Source organism: Arabidopsis thaliana, chromosome 5, assembly GCF_000001735.4.
Source record: "Arabidopsis thaliana chromosome 5, partial sequence".
Lineage (NCBI taxonomy): Eukaryota > Viridiplantae > Streptophyta > Magnoliopsida > Brassicales > Brassicaceae > Arabidopsis > Arabidopsis thaliana.
In genome coordinates, this window is record NC_003076.8 from 17,681,125 (window position 1) to 17,696,896 (window position 15,772).

Here is a 15,772-nt window from a genome sequence, read left to right on the forward strand (position 1 = left end):
GTAAAAACAAAAACTATATTTCCAAATTATTCAAACTGATCATACCAAATCATATTTTGAAGTTTTTATTTTATAATGAAGAAATTGTGAAAATGGCAATTGTCCTGTTTTTGACATGATTAAAAACCTTATACTGTTGACATGTGGAGTTTGAACCCACCAGATAAATGACTCGAGAAACCATCCAACTACAAGCTCCCAATAACTTTACATTATTTGAACCTATCAGATAGTGACTGGGCAAATAAAATCCTACTACAATCTCCCCGTATAGTTACATGTCCCCTTTTTCTTTTGTCCACTGCTTTGCAAAAAGCTAGTTTGAACCAAACATAACAAGGAACAAAAGGCACTGTCAAATAGCTGAAGTAGTGGCACTTTCATGGGCGATGTCTTACCTTCACAACCTTGGAATTGGACTTGTGATGTTCATAAGTGACACCAAAGCATTGTTTCAGGCGTTAGAAGGCCATCATAAGTGGCTTAGACCGGAGGGTATCACGACATAGATCTTAGAGGCAAAAGGATGACACATCATACCATCTTAGGGAGCATCTCTATCAGTAGTATCTCATAGAGTATTTGGAGATTAAAAAAAAAACCAATGAAAAAGTAGGAGTGAGAGTGTTTCTTGTTTGAGAAACTTTATACATTTTTATTTTTTTGGCTAATGATTTTATACATTCAAAAGTACGTCCAGAAGGGCGCCAATCAAATTACGGATACTGTAGCCAAAAGGACCTCTTATTTCCCGATTTATTAATGCTATTTTGTAAAGTTGTACTCCCGTAGTTAAATCCACTAGTTGATTTGGATGTAGACAACATTTGTATTGATGAGTAATCTTAACGATAATTCGGTAAGCACGAGACAACAAAAATATATATAACAAGAAATGATAAATATGAAAGAAAAAAAACAGAAATGAAAATTCTCATATTCATGTAACATATACGAATTACACCACGTGATCATTACAATTCCTCTATTTAAACATCTCCAACTGATCAACGTCTAAAAAAATCAAATATTGGAGAAGAGAGAGTGAACAACTATGAACGTCGAAAGAGACCAACACATATCTCCACCGTGTCTCCTAACCAAGAAGATCCCTATCGTTGATCTAAGCGATCCAAGCGACGAGCTCGTGGCTCATGCAGTGGTGAAAGCGAGCGAAGAGTGGGGGATTTTTCAGTTGGTTAACCACGGCATTCCTGCCGAATTGATGCGGCGGCTGCAAGAAGTGGGGAGGCAGTTTTTCGAGCTCCCGGCTTCCGAAAAAGAATCTGTCACAAGGCCAGCCGACTCCCAAGACATCGAAGGTTTCTTTTCCAAGGATCCAAAAAAACTAAAGGCTTGGGACGATCATCTGATTCACAATATCTGGCCACCATCGTCCATCAACTATAGATATTGGCCTAACAATCCTTCAGATTACAGGTATTGAACATCATTGAAAAGCCGATATATAGTTTATAGTTATAAACCTTAACATTGTATAAGAGCTCATGTAAGTTATATAATATCCAACAAAATGTATGTAATTAAATAGTATACAAGTTACATGAAACTTGATTGCGTTATTTCTTACCATTAAAAAACATTCATCAAGTTTTTACATTCTTCATGATACTTAAAATGTTTTTCGGCTATATAGATTATTATGTAGCTGAAAATTAATAGTATTATTTGGGAGTGGTGATGGTTTCAGGGAGGTGACTAAGGAGTACACAAGGAATGTTACAAATCTAACGGAGAAGATTGTTGGTTACTTATCAAAAGGGTTAGGGTTACGGCGTGAGGCCTTGCAATAATGTCTAGGTGGCGATAAAGCACAGTATGTGATGAGGATCAATTACTATCCGCCATCGGATTCAGCCATCGGAGCACCGGCGCACACAGATTTTTGTGGACTCGCACTTCTTGTCTCCAACGAGGTTCCAGGGCTTCAAGTGTTCAAGGATGACCATTGGTTCGACGTTGAGTATATCAACTCCGCTGTCATTGTCCTCATTGGGGATCAGATCATGGTCCGTTTGTGTTTGGTTTTTAACTTTTGGAAATGTTTTTGGGGTTTGGTTTTTAAAATGTGTGAATTGCATGCAGAGGATGAGCAACGGGAAGTACAAGAACGTGCTACACAGATCAATAATGGATGCGAAAAAGACAAGAATGTCGTGGCCGATTTTGGTAGAGCCTAAGCGTGGTTTGGTCGTGGGACCTTTGCCTGAGCTCACGGGAGACGAGAATCCTCCCAAGTTTGAGTCTTTAACTTTTGAAGACTATGTATACCGCAAGATCATAAAGGTTCTTCGTGATTGATGCTAAACCTCAGCAAAATCATGTGTTGTGATAAGACAGTGGCATTAGCCAATAGCTTAAACAAAAAAAAGTACTAGAGTACAACCTCTTATTATTGTTTTCAATGTTTTGTTTTTATATTTTTTTCAGAATAAAATATATAATGGTTCGACGCATATTTTTCAATTTTCTTTTGGTTTAATTAATGATAAAATGATTGCAACTCTATAAATATACATAATTGTGAAATAAACCTAATTGCTATGTTCTTAATTGTCAAGAATTTATCTTCGAATGACACGAAAATCGAATTTGAAGTACGAGACATGATTTGATCTGTGTATATTGTACATGTCCTGGATCGATAAGGTTCCCAGTCTAGCTACGTACACTAGTTTGGTCAGGGATAGCTTTATGGTAACGAGAAAGAAAGGAAGTGTATCCAATCACGATGAATCGTTTTCTAATCTATTTCTTTCAGTCCTATTCAACTGATTACACATGTCACATGTGCGCCAATTGGATGCTGTTGAAACTTTGAAAATGCACCACTATAGTGTTAACAATGAGCCGGCGTGATACCATGTTTTCTTTATTTTCGAAAGGTGTATCCATTATTGTAATTTTGGACCAAAGCATATGACATTGATGTGTCTCTGGGCCTACTTTAAATCAAATCGGACTTTTCTCACTCGATTATTAACGACCCGACCCGACTCGACCCGGCTCGGACCGGATAATTACATTTGTAGCTATGAGAAGAAAAAGAAGACCACACTACTCTCTCTATCTCTCTTTCTCTCTATCTCTCTCTATCTCTCTCATTTCTTCCTGCGTCAATGGCGACTCAAGGTCAGGTTATCACTTGCAAAGGTACCTTTATCCTCGATCCTCGCACTCTCACTATCTGTAGACATGTTATTGAAAAACCCTATCTCCGATTATTAGTTTTCTGATTTTCATTTCATTTTGACGCCGATTCACATAGCTGCGGTGGCTTACGAGCCGAACAAGCCTCTGGTCATCGAAGATGTGCAAGTGGCTCCACCTCAAGCTGGTGAGGTTCGGATCAAGATCCTCTACACTGCTCTTTGTCACACCGACGCTTACACTTGGAGCGGCAAGGTTCGTTCTCTCCATTTTCATTCGTTTGAGTCTGATTTAGTGTTTTGTGGTTGATCTGAATCGATTTATTGTTGATTAGTGAATCAATTTGAGGCTGTGTCCTAATGTTTTGACTTTTGATTACAGGATCCTGAAGGTCTCTTTCCTTGTATTCTAGGTCATGAGGCTGCTGGGTATGTATGTTAATGGTCATTATCATCATCAAATTCAGTTTTAAGGTCTTCTCAATGCTAAAGTTCTTATTTTGTTTTGTGGGTATAGGATTGTTGAGAGTGTTGGTGAAGGAGTAACTGAAGTTCAAGCTGGAGATCATGTTATCCCTTGTTATCAAGCTGAGTGTCGTGAATGCAAGTTTTGCAAATCTGGGAAGACTAACCTTTGTGGCAAGGTGAGATCTGCTACTGGTGTTGGGATTATGATGAATGACCGTAAGTCGAGGTTCTCGGTTAATGGGAAACCCATTTATCACTTCATGGGTACTTCCACGTTTAGTCAGTATACTGTTGTTCATGATGTTAGCGTCGCCAAAATTGATCCTACTGCTCCTTTGGATAAAGTTTGCCTTCTTGGATGTGGTGTTCCCACTGGTAAGAATTGCCACCTTCTCTTACTGATTGGTAATATGCTAAGGTCTTTCACGATGCTTCAGTTTTAGAGTGTCGCCTGCCCTTTCTGTTTATTGATGTAACATCACTGATAAGATTGATCTGCACAGTTCTTCACCATCCTTTTTATTCTTTCCGATAGGAACCTAATTTTTTTCACTCTGTGTCCTTCTCTTCTTTCTTTGCGAATTTCTGACTTTTTGGTGATATATATGAACATTATGGTCCCTAACAGCATAACATGTATATGCATCCTATTAGGCCTTGGAGCAGTTTGGAATACTGCAAAAGTAGAACCAGGGTCAAATGTTGCCATTTTCGGTCTTGGCACTGTTGGACTTGCTGTAAGCTGCTACCTCAAACTTTCTAGTGCTTCCATATTTCCTTTCTTCTGCAAGGCAGAGAACCATTGTGGTTAAGTGTTTTAAATTGTGAATGTATAGGTTGCCGAGGGTGCGAAAACAGCTGGTGCTTCAAGGATCATTGGCATTGACATCGATAGCAAGAAGTATGAAACTGGTAAATCTCCTCATCTTTCTTCACTGGATTGGTTAACCGCATATAATTTATGCAATTCACTGAGTTCCTTGGTTGTGGAATTTCAGCAAAGAAGTTTGGTGTTAACGAATTTGTGAACCCAAAGGATCACGACAAGCCAATTCAGGAAGTGATTGTCGATCTCACTGATGGCGGTGTTGACTACAGCTTTGAGTGCATCGGGAATGTCTCCGTGATGAGAGCTGCATTGGAGTGCTGTCACAAGGTAAGTCATCCATGTAAAATACAGAAGAAACTGTTAAAACATTGTAGACAAGAGGATTTTGTTAAGAGCTAAAGATGATTACGTTGTAGGGATGGGGAACTTCGGTCATAGTTGGTGTTGCAGCATCAGGACAAGAGATATCAACTCGTCCGTTCCAACTCGTGACTGGCCGTGTGTGGAAAGGAACAGCTTTTGGTGGTTTCAAGAGTCGAACCCAAGTGCCTTGGCTTGTAGAAAAGTACATGAACAAGGTAAGAAAAAAAACTTAAACGTAAGGCAAAACGATTTTTGATAATCTTTTCTCTTCAAACACTTGACTGTTACGTGTTATTCGAACCATGCAGGAGATAAAAGTGGATGAATACATAACACACAACTTGACCTTGGGAGAAATCAATAAGGCTTTCGATCTATTGCACGAAGGTACTTGCCTTCGTTGTGTCCTCGATACCAGCAAATGACTATATGGGTCCTCTCTGCTTTAATCTATGTGTTCTTGTGACTTTCGTCTTTTATCGGTATTGACATTTCCTAAGAGCAACAGACTACTCTACTCGTGTGTGTCTCGTTTCTATCTTATGCTTCAATAAAATATCAATTAAGACCGAAACCATCATGTCTAATCATATAGTTTACAGTATAGTCACTTCACTGTAACACGAATCATATAGCGAAGAGAAGAACATAGGACACATGAATAGGTTTCTGGTGGGTCATGAAGTTATGGGCCTGGGAAATAAAATATTACAGGCCCATATATCAGATATCGCAAGCCCATTACAAAAATATCACCACCTCTCATCACCAAACCAATTATTCTTCTCCTTAGGTCCCGTCGGTCCTTCCTCGCCGGATAATTCTACCGGAATCTTCCTCAACACAGCATCAACCCAAGATCTCAACCTCCATGGCAATCGTTCATTCAACTTCTCAATCTCCGATCTCGAATTATACACAATCTTCGGTCCCCACTCTCTCATATAACCTAACCACGGCGGCTCCACCACCGCTCCTCTGAGATACTCCGCCGCAACAATCTCATACTTCAAACTCGAATCAACAAACAAATCACTCTTCGCTGAATCATTCCTAATCCCAATTCCAAGCAAAGCAGATCCTTGTAAATACATTCCAGACTTAGAAAAGCTCGCGTGACCATTCTTCGACGAGTACACCACAGCTTTGTTACTTCCTTCAACGAATTCAAGATTTTCAGGTTTGATCCACTCGCCGCCACTGTGTTGAGAGAAGTAAATAGAGTAAAGCTCGCCGGAGAAATTACTGATTCTGACTGTGAAATGTTCCCAATCACAAACGTGTTGACCAGTTTTAGCCAACGAGAGATCCATAAGCCCTAGCTTCAGAGTCGCTGGTCCGTTGAACGGACAAAAAATCCAAAACGCAAGATCCGTAAACGTTCCTCCAAATGCTGGCTTAACGTGAACGTAAAGCTTCGAGCTCTCGAGATCGCCTCGTTTGATGAATTCGCGTCTTTGTTGATCGTTGATCGGTAAATCGATCCAATATCGCTTATCGTTGGTTCCGCCATGAGGTAGATTCGAGCCGGTTTCGTCTATAGGTTCATTGTTGATAACAGAGGAATTTGAATTGCTGCATAAGAGTGCACCGTTTTTGAAGAACCATGAGACTGAAGAAGGTAGGTAGACTTCATTAGGATGGAAGTAAACTCTTGGACCATAGTGTTGAATCATAGCATGGATTTGTTCGATGTTTGGCATTGCGTGTAAACTCGAATCGAGGTTTTTTAGACACGCGATTGTACTGAGATGATCTTCTTCAGGGGATTGAGTTGTGCAGAAGAATGTACCTGTTGAGACTCCTTTGCCACGCATTCCGCGGTCGGATGGTCTTGTTTTCCATATAAACATAGGAATGCTTAAAGAATCCGATATTGCGGTGATTATGACTTTATGTGCTTCACACTTATCGGTTAGATCAGCTCGAACGCATCGAACTTGATCCAATTCAGGTTTCGCGGGACTCGTTGTAACCAAATATCCGATCGGTTTATACCCTTGAGGAGGCTGCGGTAACCAGAAGTAACCGTACGATTCGCTTTGACGCTCTTCTGATAAATCATTTGAGCTCCAGACCAATGTATAATCGAGTGGTTGCACAAGTGCAGGCTCTGAAGACTTATTAACTTGTCTTGCTACAAGAAGAAAACCTCTCAAGAGGTGAGAATCAGACTGACAGTAATGACCTAAGCAATGGAAATCTTCAGGTAATTTGTCAGGTTTGTAGAAGGAAACACTCTTCTTGTTATCTCGACGAGAGCAGTATCGCCATACGAATTCAAAACTTGTGATCTCTGCGACTTCTAATTCGCCTAGATTGATTCTTCCTAAACCAAAGCCTTGACCTGAATCAATTCAAAGCCAAGAAAAGTGCATCAAAAACCTTTGTACTCAGCTAACATAAATCCAACGGAATCTGAAATCCTAAGACTTGTCCATGGATTGGATCAAATCACATCGAAACTAAAGAGTTAAATCCAGAAACTTTGGGGGAAAATTCGAATTCCGATCTGAAAAGGTAAAATTGAAATGATGAACAATTGGAATTATGTAATTTTTACCTGAAGGCCACTGGGGAAGAGAAGCAGGGAGAGAGAAGGTTTCAGGTTCCTTCAATGGCGGATATTCTTTGAGATTGTTCCAATACAGACATTTGCATCCAAACATTCCCTCTGTCTCTCTGAAAGATTCATACGATGCTTCGCGAAACCATTACAATCAAACACCGACATATATCAAAAACCTTGTTGGGTCCCAATTCTTTAATCTTCGAGTTTTTTCGATTTTTCTGATAATAATTCTTCAATTTCTTTTTCATAAAAAAAACAGAGTGAAAATATGTTCTGTCGCCCCATAAAAGCTGATGTCTCAGAGCAGTACATAAAGCTCGGAGACAAAGGAACAGAAGCACATTGATGAAGTTTGGAATTCAATCCAGTAAGGAAACCAAAAATTGAAATGTTATACCAAAACTAAACCATTCCCAAAGGGAGATAACAGTCAAAAGCTCTAAATGGCTAAATCTATAACAAATTTAAAGAAAAACATATATAAGCCAAAATCTTTGTTTCTTTGAGCCAAAAACCAAACCCAACAAAATAGAAATTACAAACTACTTCTTCCGTAGATAAAGGAAGAAGAACTGAATCATTTCATTCTTTGGTAGCACTAAAACTTTGACGAGATTCTTTTTTCTTTTAGCGACCACCACCGCGGTAGTAACCATTTCCTCTTGGCCTGTAGTCACCTCCATCCTGGTTTCCTCTGCCAGACCCACGCCCACCAAACCGGCCTCTTGGTGCTTCTGTTGGGTAACCACCCCTTCCACGTCCTCCTCCTCTTCCTGACCAAGTCAATACACATCAAAGTCAGAATGAGTTACATGCTGTACACTTTCTTTCTTATGAGGCTTTCACAAGACGCTCTTAAGAAGTTTTATGATACAAAATTTGTTGGTCATAGAGCACGGTTTCAAAAGAAGACTTACTTGCTCCGCGAACACCAGCGGGATTTGGTCTTCGTTCCTCAATGTATACTTGCCTTCCACCCAAGTATATAGGAGAAGCCTATATATTATTATTACACAAACGGAAAATGATAAGAACAAAGCGAAAGGGGAACAGAAGATGAAAATTAATCTAGTGAGGTAACTGTGGAATAGAATCTAGACCTTAATCGCATTCTCAACGGAAGTCATGTCCTCAAACTCAACAAATGCATAACATACGCCCATAACATCCTACATGTTTAGTTGCATAAGATTGTTAGTTTTGGCTCTTCATATCACTTAAGATAAACATAGAGAAAAGGATTAAAAAAAACACGAAATGAAGATTATTTACCTTGCGGGTTCTGAGGAACACACCATCAGGCTTGATTGTACCGAAGTTCTTAAACTCTTCCTCTATTTCAGAAGCAGATATGTCGGAAGGCAAATTCCTAACGTACACTGATTTGAACTCAACTGAAACAAGGCACACCAGAAAGAAATGAATATATGACAAATAACTCCAAATAGCATATCCTAGTGCGAGTTTGAGCATATGAGAAATTTCAAAACTTTTAATGGTCCAAGAAACTTACAGTCTTCAAAACCGGAGCCATCTTCTGCCTCTGCTCCATAGTCGGAAACATATGTGGATGAGTTTGATTGCTGAATAGGGGCAAGAGGCGCAGCCAGCTGAGGGGAAGGAGTCCGCATTGGTTGATCCCACTCATTAATATCTTGAGAGCTCTTGTTATATGATGGTTGTGTAGCAGCTACAGGTACAGTTGCTGCTTCCTTTGCAACTTTTAACTGAGAAAAAGAGAATCAGCACATCTCCAATTAAAAAGATAATTTTCTATATCTCAAATGAGACAATACTAAAGTTAGGTACAAATGACAAGACCGGATCATGGTTATTCGTCATGGTACGAGATAGTAATCCCCAATTCACAGCATTATCTTTTCAAAGGAAGTATACAGTCAACTATTGACTGACTACCATGACACACATATATATGAAGTATGAACTATGAACACTGTAAGATATGTGCTTCCAGGTCGTTTTTTTCAATAGATATGTTGTTTTGTTACTATGCTGAACAACTAAACAAGACCAAAGAGAGTGTGCACTTACAATGGAAGCATAACTCATCTTTGATTTTTCACCAACTGGTTCCTCTACTGGTGCAGCCCGATGTTCATGTACCACATCAACTGCAACTTCTTCCCTAGGTGTTTCCTCAATCGCAACTTCATCTTCATAGTCTTCATGCTGAGGTTGATGTTGGTCCTCTTGCAGACTGTACTTATCAACAAGATCATCTTTGATTTGGACTGCGTTCACATAATCGCTTGCCTCTTCCTCCAGCACATAGTCAGAAACTGAAAAGTCAAAACCAGTGATATCAATTTTAAGTTTTAACAAATTCATCACACTGAATCAGTCGAAACAAAACATGACAAAGTTGACAAACAAACCTTGGGGATCTGGATGACGGGTAGGAGGATTAAGCTGAGCCTCATGCTTGATTTCAGATAAATAAGAAGGCTGATGATAGTAAACAGTACCCTCATCAACAAACAGAAATACATCACTGAGAACAAAATAACCCTTTTCCTGAGGAGCGAGAAAAAAGGTCTGCACAAAACTCCTTCTGTTGCTAAATTCCTTGGTTTTCACAGATCCTGAAACCACCACAAGAACACCACCTTCCCACGACTCGACTGAATTAATCGTCTTCACTTCAATCGCAGTGAAATTCAGTGACATAACCATGTTATGAATATGCTGCAATCACATAGAAATTGAAAAATCAAAAACTTTCACTAATTAAGTAAAGCACAAACCTTTATCAACTTAAGTTCCACTAATCCACTAGAACCTAATGAATTCTAGAAAAATACTGGATCTTGAGAAATGGGATTAGTAGAAACAGAAGGAGAGAGTCGTGTACCAGCAAAGAATTAGCAGTCTCGGTGGAATCACCATCGATACGAATAGCTCTACTAGGCTCAGAATAAAACTGATGAATAAGATCTGGCTGCTGCTGCAACACTTGATAATACTGCCCCACAAAGTACGAACCCACCTGCAACACATAGTATGACACCGATTCAATCACTTAGCCAATAATAATAGCTTAAGAATCCATAAATCAATTTACGAAATGAAAACTCGCCTGCGTCGCTCCAGGATAAGGAGTCGCCATTATTTAACAAAACCCAAGATCTGGATTTAAACAAAACCCTAAGATCCGATGAAGATCGAGTAAAAGCTTCCAAGAAACTCAAATTAATCAGAAGAACTTCGCACAGAAGGAACTGGATAGAGAAAAAGAAGAAGAAGAGAGTATCTCTCAATTGAATTTGAATAAGAAGAGATCTGAGGAAGGATTGATGAAGAAGAAGGAAGTGAGATTTATAAAGGGTTTACAGAGAAGAAGGGAAATGGAGAGTGATAGATCTACACGAGAGAGAGATTAAAAGGGTTTTTGTGAACACTATAGATAGGGTATGGCAATTAAGAGGAGGCGCTCTTTATTCCCTTTTTATCTACAAATGTATCTTTTCTTTCCTTTTCCCTTTGATTTGCCCCATAAGTTTTGAATGCGTAGAAAATAACCCTGAATTCTTATAATAACAATATGGGTCCTTTATCTTCTTTTTATTCATGATTTTAACCCCAAAGGTTTTGACATTACCAAAATAAACCATAATAACAAACTGAATATTTATATTCTCATGATTTTAAACCCCAAAGGTTTTAAGATTATCAAACCCTTTATATTGCCATTACTTACTTTTTGTTTTCTCGTTTTTTTTCAACATCTAGCTTTGATTAATATGAAAAGTAGTCCTGATGTTTACAATGGAACTTGAAATGTAAAAGTATGATACAAAGTTTGTTTGATCAATGAGAGTTTCTTTTACCAAACGATCTGCAGCTTTGTTGTTGTGCCTTCTTGTCCAAACAAAGTCAACACTGGAGAATTTTTGCCTCCAATATTTGATCTCTCTGATCCAATTGTGGACTTTAAAGTTTTGTGTTTCTCCCTTGACTAGCTTCAAGACTATACGATTATCCCCTTCAAATAACACTTTCTTGTGTCCTTGTATCCATGTGTGTTGTATTGCCATTACCAAGCTTTGAATTCCTCGCTTATAGTATTGCCTCCGGAGACATCTTTTGCATATTGCATTGGTTATTAAGTTCTGATTCTGATCTAGAGCCCTTGATATAAGTATTATGCAGTGATTATAATTGGGCTTTTATGGCCCAATCATTGAGCTGATTAATATATTGGACTTTAATGGCCCAAATCATGGTAAACAAAACTCATCCTACTGATAGAAGAAACCCTCGTTACTATCCTCTCACTCTCCGAAGCGATTCAGAAAGTTTTAACCCAAAAAAGCAAAAAAAAAAAAACTTTTGTTCACTCGATGGCGGCGAAGAGAATCGGAGCCGGTAAATCTGGCGGCGGAGATCCAAACATATTAGCGAGGATTTCAAACTCCGAGATCGTGTCCCAAGGAAGACGCGCAGCAGGAGATGCCGTCGAAGTATCGAAGAAACTGCTCCGGAGCACCGGAAAAGCAGCGTGGATCGCTGGGACAACTTTTCTCATACTTGTTGTTCCATTGATCATCGAGATGGATCGAGAGGCACAAATCAACGAAATTGAGCTTCAACAGGCCAGTCTCCTCGGAGCTCCACCATCTCCAATGCAAAGGGGATTGTAAGAATCCCTTATTATGGATTAGGGTCCTCTGTTTTACGAGTTTTTTTGGTTATATGTTGTTGTTTGAATTTGAATTTCGTATAAGAGTGGTTTAATTCACATCGTTGGATTCATAAAGTTCAGGCTTTGTTGTTTTATATATTATCTTGAGATTGATTTGGCAATCAATAATTCTGGTTTCTCGGATTCATCATTCAGTTGAAATTGTTTCTATTGCAAGAAGTTAGTTAAATTTAGCATCTTTAGGCTATGAAGTTGATTCCATAGAGTTCTCAAGCGTCTAAGTATGGTTGATTGTCACTTTGTATGAATGGCGATCATCTACTTGAGAGCTATGGAGTTGGAGTTTTGTACAAGTTTGGGATACTTCCTTCTGATATGTTTGTGTGTGTGTCCTGTCTTGGTTTAGAGATCTATATGTAAGATGATTTGTGTGTGAGTCCTGTCTCCTCTTGGTTTAGGAAATCATGTTCAGGTTCTAACTTAAGTGATGCTAGAAGCGTATTCAATGCTCTAGAGTTCTGAAGCTTGTTTATATGGTTAATTTTCACTTTATTTGAATGGTTCTACCTTTAACAGACTAGTCTTCTTCTAGTTTGTGGTACTTGAGCGATGAAGTTTGAGTTCTGGGATTAGTTCCTTCTGATATGTTTTGATGTGATTGTCAAATTGTTATGTGTTTGTTTCGTTAAAGGGTTTAAGCTGAAAGAAGATATTTCAGCTTATGTCTAGGGTCAAAGATGAAGTCTATCACGTCTCCTCTTGGTTTGGGAAATCATGTTCATGATCTAACTTAACCATAACAGTGGTGGAAGAACAGATTATCAGCCGTCAAACTGTTTTTTTCTTTGAAACATACCTAACCCGGTTTGAGTATTGAGTAAAAGAACGGTCATTGAAGTTCCATGTATTTGCTGCGCCTTGCAAATTTTGAAATCAATCAGAGTTACAATCTAGTGTAGAAAGATTTTTCATTTACCATAATCGTGCATATCTTTGAATAGTGTCACAATCACTTTATATGCTATAGATAGAAGTTTTATAGATGTAGTGAAATGTATAGTTGGATACTGTGAATCTCACTAACTCCAAACTTCCAAAGTGAGATACCAGTAAAGCTTCACTCTTTCCCAATGAAAACGACTGAAACTGGATTTCACTAGAAAAAGCTGCTGCTTTACTTCTTGTTAGTGTTTTCTCGTTTTCATCAATTTTCTATTTTGATGCTTCATTTTACTTTTAATATTTTGTTTTCAATAGTGGGTATGGTTTTTATCTGATCTAAATCATTGGAAATAAATAGAACAACAAGTATTAATCAGTAAGTTGAGGAATCACTTTCATCTTTCAATGGGCAATTAAATAAAATGAAAGATTTGAAAGAAATTAGATACTAAGTGACAGAGAGACAAAAGAAAAAAATGACAAAATTAATCCTTCATTATTCCAATAGCTTAATAAATATTGTATTTATATCATCCAAAATTTTCCAAAAAAATCAAAATTTATTTGTATTTAAATCAATATCATAATTGAATATACAATTGGACATGCTATACTAATCATTTTTCTAATATACCTTGTTAAATTTTTAATTGGGAAAATAAGAATTGGTAGGTAAAAATAAGAATCAATAAGCATCATATTTATTACTCTTCTTCTTCATGGCAGACCTCAAAACCAACAAACAAACAATCACAAACCCTAAAACAAAAACTCCTCCCACCGCCAAAGCTATCGTCCTTTCTGTGTGTTGTCTCTTCTCTCCACCTACACACACACACAAACACCCATTAATGGCCATTCCCATTATAATTACTTATTTCAAATTTTAATTATCAAAGAAAATTAAATTAAAAATATTAGCTAGCCTCACTCACATGTAACCTGAATGATGTGTCAATATTCTAACATTTGGAAAAATCTCTTCTTTTCTATAACGAAGTAATCTATTTCCCCACTAGTTTTTCGGTTTTAATATCTTCTTCCACTACTAGTTCTTTGTTTTCGTCTTGTCTCCATTAGTTTTTGTTTAGTCTACTTGACAACGAAACTACATAAAGATATACACATTCTTATACGAGATTCATGTGTGTGTAACTATCACCGAACTATTAATATTTGTATACAAAATCTAACACTCACTATTATTCGATTAAATAACTCCTTACCGTAGAGATAAAATATGTCGCTAAAATGGAAAAAAGTTTTTTCATACTTCAACTAAAGATACATATATGTGTTCGATTCATATCAAGTATATTACCGTACTAATTCATACCTCAAACATAAACAGTGATACCAACTAATTATATACCAATACTACTAAATTCCACCATTTTTCTATTACTCTGTTTCGCGCTAAAGTTTTTATTTACCGTTTTATGTTACCAATTCGACCTATACGATTAAAACTCTTTAATAAGAGAACTAATTTTCTAATCATCTGAAAGTATTATATCAAAAGGAAAAATATAACAGTGATTTAATTAGTGTATACCTGATAATGGCTCTATGTTGGGAACACCATGAGAGTAGTAACTATAGCTAACGAAGCACTTCTGAAGGTAAACTTGTCCCGAGTTCGACTCTCCACACTCACTCTTTGCTTTCTCAAATCCATCTTTCACACATTCCCCACAATCTGAATTTCCCAAACTACCCTCACACTGTCCCAACACATACACCGACTCATACTGCCCCGCGTAAAAACCTCCTCCGCCACCACCACCACCGGATGATCCAGTTTTCACGCCGTTCTCCGCCATACCAAACGCCGTCTCCCTTTTCCCGACAAACCCAGGATCGTTAGAATCTTTTTTCCCACAGACACGGAACAACATCTCCGTACCGGAAGTTTGCCGGAATCCTGAACTCTCATACCGGATATAACATCCAGCGAGGTGAACACGAGCCGCCACCACATTACCGTCATCTCTGCCGCCACCGCAGAGTTTAGAAACGAGTTTAGGGATTTTGGAGACGCAATCGTAACACTGAGCGTTTTGGAGATCGCCACGGCACTGAAAAACACCGATCACGGCGGTGGTGTTATCAGTTCCGGAGGTTACGGAAGCGAAAGAGCTTTGTGATGATTGAGAAACTAAAGAAGTGAATAAGTTTTTGAGATTCTGAGAGAAAACACCAGTTGGGTCTGGAGATTTCTGATTTGCACAACCTTTAAAGATCAGATTTTTATAATCATCATCACCGGAGATTGCAAAGAATGGTAAAAAGAACCAGAAGATGAAGAATTGATAGGTGAGTTTCATAATTGAGAAAGACAGAGAGAGATTTTTGTTTCTTGATGTTCAAAATCTTTTTACTAGTTTGTTTCTGTCTAATAAAGTTTGTGTTGTTTTTATGTGTCCGGAAAAAAGAAAGTTTTCCGTTTTTTTTTTGTCTTTTGTTTTGAGGTTTAAAGACAAAAAAATGTAAATAAGAGCAGGTTTTGTAGTATGAAACCATGAAAAATAAAGGAGTATACTTTTCTTTGGATCTTGCTTCAAGGGTAAGATAAAAAAGAAAGAAACTTTGAGACGACAAGTGTTTATTATATAGATTTGGTTTAGGAGATTATGTAATACAGTATCAAAAAAAAATGATTACTGTTTCTTCTTTTTTGTTGTTGAATTTAGTGAATAACCTTTAATGCCATTAAATCTGACTTTATTGTCTGAATTTGGATTTTGTTTTAGGACATTGATGGA

General features: G+C 37.9%; 6 protein-coding genes and 1 long non-coding RNA gene across 9 annotated transcripts; 3 read left to right on the top strand and 4 right to left on the bottom strand.

Annotated features, from left to right (window-relative positions):
* Window positions 1–153: 153 nt before the first annotated feature.
* On the bottom strand, window positions 154–535 carry AT5G06545. Its single transcript, NR_142927.1, has 2 exons — window positions 399–535; window positions 154–299 (listed from the first exon to the last, which is right to left on the bottom strand). It is a non-coding gene; the product is annotated as an other RNA (long non-coding RNA).
* A 519-nt stretch (window positions 536–1,054) lies between these two features.
* On the top strand, window positions 1,055–2,322 carry FLS6 (flavonol synthase 6; the record flags this gene model as incomplete). The annotated part of the gene is made up of 4 exons (NM_148083.1): window positions 1,055–1,440; window positions 1,697–1,767; window positions 1,822–2,030; window positions 2,107–2,322. The coding sequence occupies 4 exons, from the start codon at window positions 1,055–1,057 to the stop codon at window positions 2,320–2,322; spliced, it is 882 nt and encodes a 293-aa protein (NP_680388.1).
* Window positions 2,323–3,031: 709 nt separating this feature from the next.
* Window positions 3,032–5,410, top strand: HOT5 (GroES-like zinc-binding dehydrogenase family protein). 2 transcript variants are annotated; one of them, NM_001203539.1, is made up of 9 exons: window positions 3,032–3,210; window positions 3,290–3,426; window positions 3,553–3,599; window positions 3,688–4,013; window positions 4,293–4,375; window positions 4,475–4,550; window positions 4,637–4,794; window positions 4,884–5,045; window positions 5,139–5,410. In NM_001203539.1, exons 1-9 carry the CDS (start codon window positions 3,141–3,143, stop codon window positions 5,253–5,255), a joined length of 1,176 nt encoding a protein of 391 aa, NP_001190468.1. In that variant the 5' UTR covers window positions 3,032–3,140; the 3' UTR covers window positions 5,256–5,410. The 2 variants fall into 2 exon arrangements, with proteins under 2 accessions (NP_001190468.1, NP_199207.1); NM_123761.4 differs by having other exon boundaries at window positions 3,066–3,174; window positions 5,139–5,404.
* Window positions 5,376–7,544, bottom strand: AT5G43950 (vacuolar protein sorting-associated protein (DUF946)). Its single transcript, NM_123762.4, has 2 exons — window positions 7,394–7,544; window positions 5,376–7,177 (listed from the first exon to the last, which is right to left on the bottom strand). The coding sequence occupies exons 1-2, from the start codon at window positions 7,497–7,499 to the stop codon at window positions 5,583–5,585; spliced, it is 1,701 nt and encodes a 566-aa protein (NP_199208.1). The 5' UTR covers window positions 7,500–7,544; the 3' UTR covers window positions 5,376–5,582.
* Window positions 7,545–7,663: 119 nt separating this feature from the next.
* On the bottom strand, window positions 7,664–10,890 carry AT5G43960 (Nuclear transport factor 2 (NTF2) family protein with RNA binding (RRM-RBD-RNP motifs) domain-containing protein). 2 transcript variants are annotated; one of them, NM_123763.3, is made up of 9 exons: window positions 10,500–10,890; window positions 10,275–10,409; window positions 9,799–10,108; window positions 9,455–9,702; window positions 8,916–9,129; window positions 8,675–8,796; window positions 8,503–8,571; window positions 8,320–8,398; window positions 7,664–8,175 (listed from the first exon to the last, which is right to left on the bottom strand). In NM_123763.3, the coding sequence occupies exons 1-9, from the start codon at window positions 10,527–10,529 to the stop codon at window positions 8,030–8,032; spliced, it is 1,353 nt and encodes a 450-aa protein (NP_199209.1). In that variant the 5' UTR covers window positions 10,530–10,890; the 3' UTR covers window positions 7,664–8,029. The 2 variants fall into 2 exon arrangements, with proteins under 2 accessions (NP_199209.1, NP_974879.1); NM_203150.1 differs by having other exon boundaries at window positions 10,496–10,763.
* A 771-nt stretch (window positions 10,891–11,661) lies between these two features.
* On the top strand, window positions 11,662–12,357 carry TOM22-V (translocase of outer membrane 22-V). The gene has a single exon (NM_123764.3). The coding sequence runs from the start codon at window positions 11,764–11,766 to the stop codon at window positions 12,061–12,063; it is 300 nt and encodes a 99-aa protein (NP_199210.1). The 5' UTR covers window positions 11,662–11,763; the 3' UTR covers window positions 12,064–12,357.
* Window positions 12,358–13,555: 1,198 nt separating this feature from the next.
* Window positions 13,556–15,566, bottom strand: PDLP1 (plasmodesmata-located protein 1). Its single transcript, NM_123765.3, has 2 exons — window positions 14,563–15,566; window positions 13,556–13,832 (listed from the first exon to the last, which is right to left on the bottom strand). Exons 1-2 carry the CDS (start codon window positions 15,332–15,334, stop codon window positions 13,693–13,695), a joined length of 912 nt encoding a protein of 303 aa, NP_199211.2. The 5' UTR covers window positions 15,335–15,566; the 3' UTR covers window positions 13,556–13,692.
* Between the last annotated feature and the right edge of the window lie 206 nt (window positions 15,567–15,772).